Raw genomic sequence first — 6,942 nt, forward strand, 5'->3', positions numbered from 1 at the left:
ATGTAAACTTAAAGCTAAAAATAGAATCAGCCGTAAGTGTAACCCTCTCTTCTCTTGGATTGACATATTTCAAATTTAAATAACGTAATAGGCAATGTGGCAAATATCCATTTTGCCCATAAACAACAAAAGCACCAACAAACACCTGATCCACCAAGGCAACTAGCCGACCACTAACTCACTCAGCGACCATTGGGTACTGACCTATAAATCCGAATCTAGATGTGTCTCCAACCATATTTACTCCAACCATATTTACATTCAACATTTGCACATTCGAAGTAGGGTATGGGCGTCAATCATATGCTCTGAATCTGTAATCTGCCTATAAAATAATACAACGAGATTGCGAGTGGAGACATCTTCAGCTGCGGTACACACAGAGATAGCGATAAATTGGAAGGACCGGATATGGAATCCCGGTGGTCAAAAACACTAGGAGCGCTTAAGGACGCTGCGTCCATAGGGTTAGCGAAGCTGAGCAGCTCGATGAGTTTCATTGACATAGCTGTCGTTAAAGCCACTGAGCACAACGACATCCCTCCCGGGGAAGAACATGTCGTCGCCATCTTGGCCGCAACGGGGTCGTCTCAGTGCCGACAACATATAAAACGTGCAGTGGAAGGTCGTCTGAATTGGGCGAATGACTGGAAGGTCGCTGTCAAGACGTTGACACTCATTCACCGATTGATGAGAGATGCTCCTCCCTCCATTTTTGCTGAAGAAGATGAGAAAGATGACTACTCTCTTGAAAAACAAATCTCTTTCAAGAAATCGGATTTCAACGATACCTCCAGCCCCCTCGCTATTGATTGCTCTCTGTGGATTCGCAAGTACTCGAGCTATCTGTATTACAGGCTGGTTTGTAACAAGACTTTCAAATGTGACATTATAAGGAACCGTCAGAGAATGAAGGGTTTAGACGATCAAGCAATTTTTTCTGGTTTGAGAAAGATGCAGACACTAATGGGTAAGCTCATCATAGATTGCCTTCCTCCCGGAAGCCACGTGGCAACGACATCGCTCATTCACTATGCCCTAGAGTTGCTGGTGAAGGAAGCCCTAGAATTGTATGAGATAATCCACCTTTGGATTCGCAGGATGGTGGATTCCAGACTAGTCATCTCCATGTCCACGGGAGATTTTCGTGAGCTGGACAGAAGATATTTACAATTCATTCGCCACTACAACAGACATTTGGCGTTTGAACATACTTGTATACAGCTTTTACCTGCTCACAAAATTAACTTTGGTTATATAGAGAGGCCTTCGGACTCATTATTGGATAAAACTACGGCTCACCACAAAAAATGGGTTGCCATAAAGAAAGAATTAACAGGCATGAGTGAGGAGAGTCGGCGTACAGGAGGTAACGAAACTACTGAAGTGGTAAAGCCAGAGGTACCAAATGAAGAGAGGTTATTGATCACGTGGTGGGATTCTGATGATGACGTGCTTCCTTCCGCGAAACCTAACTGTAACTCACTAATGGATGTCGTTACTGGCAGCGCGGCTGGATCTTCTAAGGATACTGTTTATAAACGTGGGGGTATAATAATTAATTCAAAGCTTGAAATGAAACACAATACACAGCGAGAGGTGCAAGTGGTGCCCACCGAAAACCAACAGCAGAGAAGGGAGTGTTAGCTCTTTTCAAATAATTTTCAGGACGTGCGCGCGTCAGGAAGCATTCAGTCTTGATATTAGATTTGATTGTTTTGTAGTTTTGGTCTTGTGATACTTTGCAATTAGAGTATGAAAGACATTTAGGGCATGAATTATTATTACAAGGGAACTGTAATTCATTATATTGGTTTGTGGTTGTTGCATCCATCCAACCATATCGATATTGTTGCTTGAAATATGTATGCATCCGATTAACCACCATATTGTTATTGTTAGTTGAAGTTTTTCTTTATATTTCAGAATTTTGAGATTCTTTTCGTGTTTATTATTGTTATTTGGATTTTTACAATTTTATTTGTACTTTTAAGCTTGACTTATTTGTTATTCCTACTTGAAAATTTTCCATTTTATATTATTGGAGAATTTTGGAATTCCTATGTGACCTATGACTTTTATAAATAAAATTGAGAACTCCGAAAGGGAACAATTGTTTTAATTTATTCGTTATACGCTGGTTATATAGATATATTAGATGCTATTCATCCAGCCAAAGATCAAGATCAATGTCAGGCAGTAGCATATCCAGTGGTCTACCTCTAGTGAAGGAAAGGCCAAGCAATCGAAATCCAGGTTCAATACATAAGGAGATTAGCTTCGTTCGATAAATATTTCTCACGGAGGTCAGTGTTATTATCTTTATATTTTCTCTTGTATCTCTTTTTCCCTGCAATTTTAATTATTAGCCCGATTTTTATATTTTCTTTTGTATCTCTCTTGCCATGCAATTTTAACTATTATAAGTATTAGCGGAATGGTTCTAAAATGTTTAACATGCTTAGCATATATTATGTATCTCTCTTGCCATGCAATTTTAACTATTATAGGGATTAGTGGAATGGTTCTAAAATGTTTAACATCCTTAGCATATATTATAATTAGGGCAATTGAGCAAAAAACAATTTTGTCTAACAACATATAACTTGGAGTGTTATATATCTTGTGTGCCATTAATTTAGCCCTAACATTCTCAAGAGATTCCATTAATACAGAATTACAATTGAGTAGCTAAAGAGAAGAGACAATCTAGAGATAGTGATGGCTACCTATATTGAAAAATCCAAAATGAGGCTTCTCAATTTAAGGTTGTAATCCTTAAATAGTTTTTTCCAGCTGGCTACTATGTGCCAAAAATTGATATTGTATGTGAAGGTTGCACCCCTAGGAATTTGATGCATTGGCTAACCATCTTATGGATGGGAAACCTAAAATGGGTAGCCACCTTATTTATGTTAAAATGAAATTCTTTTGGCATCTTATAAAGGCTTTGGGAATAAGCATAACTTCCATCACTATCTCTTTTGAGATACAAGAACACCATCTTAGTGTTCTAGAATATTATACTATCTTATTTATTAATTGAATTATGACTTTCAATAAATTATTATCCTTTAAAGTAAGTTTTTCTTTGTATGTATTCCATTTCCTTTCCTACCTTTCATTTTTCTTTATACAATTGAGATTAGTTATTCCCAAACTAAGTGTAGTTAGCCTAAGTTATGCCTCTCAAGCTTCCTTCTAATTAATATTCATCTTTAAACATGTATCTCATGTACATTCACAACTTTTAATCAAGTGTTCCCAACATGTACATTACATAAACTTAAAAAGAAGGATTTTCCTAAACTTAGATGACACCAACCATGTCCAACACCTAACTCAAATTAAAATAGAATAGATTACAATTATTTTAGAGCCCATAAAAAAATTGCATTGATCCTCATAGCTATATATGATGCCCTTCATATACAGCTATAAACTCAGACTTTACATGCCACCCTTGTACCAAAGTAAACAAATTTCACTAAAACCATTTTGGCACTCTCATACTATGAGAGAAATCCTAGTGCAACCCTTCAACACCTTCTTGTAACCTATGGTACCCATTGCTTTGTGAAATCATAGTGCAACCCTTCATCACCTTCCTAAACCTATGGTACCCATTTCTCTCTGATGTATGAAAGTGTGTTGTGTTTCTTTCTTATTACATCATTCTATATGTAGGACTCAACTTATTCCACACTATTTCATGTGCAGTAGGTTGACCTATACACTAAGTTCTTGTGTATAAGTTTGATATCTCAAATTTCTGTATGAAATTTTGTCTAGCATGTGCCATATCAACTGATTGAATGTACTCGTGTAAACCCAATTGAACTCTTTGTCAACTCCTCTTTTTGTCTTGAGTGCACTCCTATCTCATGCCTTGTCAATGTAATTAATGCTTAGGAAGGTCTCTTAGCATGTTATCATGTTTAAGATGACATGCCATGATGGTTGTTAGTGTGGAACACCCCAAATTATTTTTTTCTCTAGTGTGTCACAACAACCCAAACATCCATATTATCATGAAATCACCCATTTCTATTCAATTGAGGGCTCTAGATCCCCTTCCAATTCATATTGCTTCCATTCCTAGAAGGCCTCTAACTAGTAAATTCAAACCACCAAGTACACTAACAAGAGTCCAACTACCTTAATGTATGAAGTGTTTCTATTGATTTTGTTATTATTCATCTACTCTAAACTACCCCTATATGCCCCCCTAAGTGTTCATATTTATCAAAGGTAATTTATCCCAAAGGTAATTTATTCCATTTGATTAGATATTTATAATATGTTTGTCCTCTATTTTTCTTTGTTACTAGCTTCTCCAAGACTTATTCCACTTCTCTCTTTATTGTCCTTGGCATCTGCTCCTCCCAATTTAGAGTCTAAACTTCCTCATCTACAGGTTCATCTTGTGATTCTGCCTCTATTTCCTTATATGGGTACAAATGTGCAACATTAAATATAGGAGATATTCCAATTCCTTCCGGAAGTTCAATCTCATAAGCATTTGACGAAAACTTCCTGAAAATTCTGTAGGTTCCTATTTTTTCATTTTTAATTTGTTATAAGTCCTTACAAAAAATATTTCTCTCCTAAGGTAAACCATAACTAAATCACCCACTTGGAACTCCTCTTATCCTCTTGACATCAGCCCTTTGTCCTACTACTTGCTTTCCTGTAACCTTTTCTTGAAAGCTTCATGCAATTTCTACACTTTTTCTACAAATTCTTCAGTATTTGCACTCCTTATCCCTTGTTTTCCCAAATCTCTAAGCTCATATACTCCTGTAGGATGCATTCCAGAAACAATATGAAATGGTGTCATTCCTTATCATCGTAAGAAAATTCAGAGCAAGTGCTAAATCCCACTATTTTGGATGTTTGTAAATGAAGCTTCTGAATATGTTTTCTAAGCTCCTATTCACCACTTCAGTTTGCCCATCCATTTCAGGGTGATAGGATGAACTAAAACATGATCAACTAAAACTGATGTTTGTAAGTAAATTCTTCCATAGAGTCCTGCAAAAGTGTCCTAGGAGTTATGTCTGAAACAATACTTATAGCCCATGTAACCGTATAATTTCTGAGAAAAGGAAATTAGCGATATGACGCATCACTAGTTTTATTACAAGCAATGAAATGGGCCATTTTCAAAAATATATCCACAACAACATAGATAGAGTCATATCCTCTTTGAGTCTTTGGAAACCAAAAATGAAAATCCATGCTCACCACATTCCAAAGCCTGTTTAGTATTGGCAACGACTGATATTTTATTTTGGCTCCTTTATTTGGCATGTTCACAAATCCTGCATTTCTCAACAAACTTTTTGACATCAGTTTGCATTTTTGGCCAATAATAAAAAGCATTCACTTGAGCGAACATCTTATCCTGCCCAAAGTGTCGAGACAATCATCCACTATGATTTTCTTTAATCAAATTTTCCCTCATGGAACATTTAGGAATACACCATTTATTGCTTTTAAACAACAAACCTCCTTGAATCAGGTAGTCTAACCATTGGCTTCTATTATGAATCATGGGATTATAAACAACTGCATATATTTCTTTAAAATTTTTATCTTCCTTGTACATGTTAATCATTTCTTCAAATCCCAAAACACCAATATTCAGCTCATGCATAACCAAATTCACTCGGCTCAAAGCATCAACAACTTTACTTGACTTAACGCCTGTGTTCTTAATTACAAAGGTGAAACTTTGTAAGTACTCCAACCACTTACCATGCTTTTGGATCAACTTTGGTTGAATATTTATGAACTGTAGTGCATGATTATCATAATAAAAAATAAATTCTTTGGGCAACAAGTAATGCCTCCATTTCTTTAAAGCTTGAATAACAACATAGAATTATTTATCATAGGATGAGTACTTCCACTTGGCCTCATTCATATTTTCACATAAGTAAGCTATAGGTCTTTTCTCCTCACTCAATACAACTCCAATTGCCACCTAACTATCATCAATATCAACTTGGAAAGTTTTATGAAAGTTTGCTAAGGCTAAAACAGGTTTTTCATAATCTTCTTTTTCAACAGTATGAAGTTCTGGTTTGGTCTGCTGCCTCTATCCGCTTGAATGGTTGTTTGTTTTCCTTTATTGTTTCAACTATCGGTGCAGAGATATGACTAAATCTTCTTATAATCTTTCTATAAAAACTTGCAAGACCATGAAAGCTTCTTACCTCAAATACACTCCTTAGAGTTGGCCAATTCAAAATTGCTTGTATCTTTTCTGGGTCCATCTTCAAACCTTCTTGTGAGACTATAAATCCCAGGTAAATGAGCTCTTTCTTCATGAAACTGCACTTCCTCAAATTTATCAACAACTTCTCTTTTTGTAAAGTATTTAAAACCAAATTAAGATGCTCCAAATGTTGTTCTTTATTCTAACTGAAAATTAGGATATCATCAAGAATAACTATCACGAATTTTCCAACATATTATTTTAAGACCTCATTCATCTGTCTCACAAATGTACTTGCTGCATTAGTGAGTCCAAAAAGCATCACTAACCATTCATATAACCCACTATTAGTCTGGAACATAGTGTTCCATTCATCCCCCTCTCTAATCCTTATTTGACGGTATCCGCTCTTCAAATCTGTGTTAGAAAAATAATTTGATATAGTCAAGAAATCCATCAAATCATCCATACATGGTAATGGAAATGTATACCTGACAGTAATCTTATTTATTTATCTTGAACCAATGCACATGTGCCATTCACCATCCTTCTTGTGGCTAGGAACTGCTGGTACTGCACACAGACTTAGGCTCTCCTTTATAAGCCCTTTATCCAACAACTCCTGCGCCTGTTTCCCAGCTTCTACATTTTCCTCAGGAGTTAGCCTATATGCTTCTTTTTTTGGTAAACTCACGCCAGCTATTAAATCCATGTGATGG

General features: G+C 36.1%; 1 protein-coding gene across 1 annotated transcript; it reads left to right on the forward strand.

Moving 5' to 3' along the window:
- The first annotated feature begins 411 nt into the window (after window positions 1–411).
- Window positions 412–1,647, forward strand: LOC149261817 (putative clathrin assembly protein At5g57200). Its single transcript, XM_089371251.1, has one exon. It carries the CDS (start codon window positions 412–414, stop codon window positions 1,645–1,647), a length of 1,236 nt encoding a protein of 411 aa, XP_089227377.1.
- The last annotated feature ends 5,295 nt before the right edge of the window (window positions 1,648–6,942 follow it).

The sequence above is a fragment of the Pinus tabuliformis genome, chromosome 6 (assembly GCF_031772625.1).
Source record: "Pinus tabuliformis cultivar Carrire ecotype Pingquan chromosome 6, CPIR1, whole genome shotgun sequence".
NCBI lineage: Eukaryota > Viridiplantae > Streptophyta > Pinopsida > Pinales > Pinaceae > Pinus > Pinus tabuliformis.

Excerpts from the sequence above, each read along its gene's own strand:
- LOC149261817 (XM_089371251.1), top strand. The coding sequence starts at position 412 with ATGGAATCCCGGTGGTCAAAAACACTAGGAGCGCTTAAGGACGCTGCG.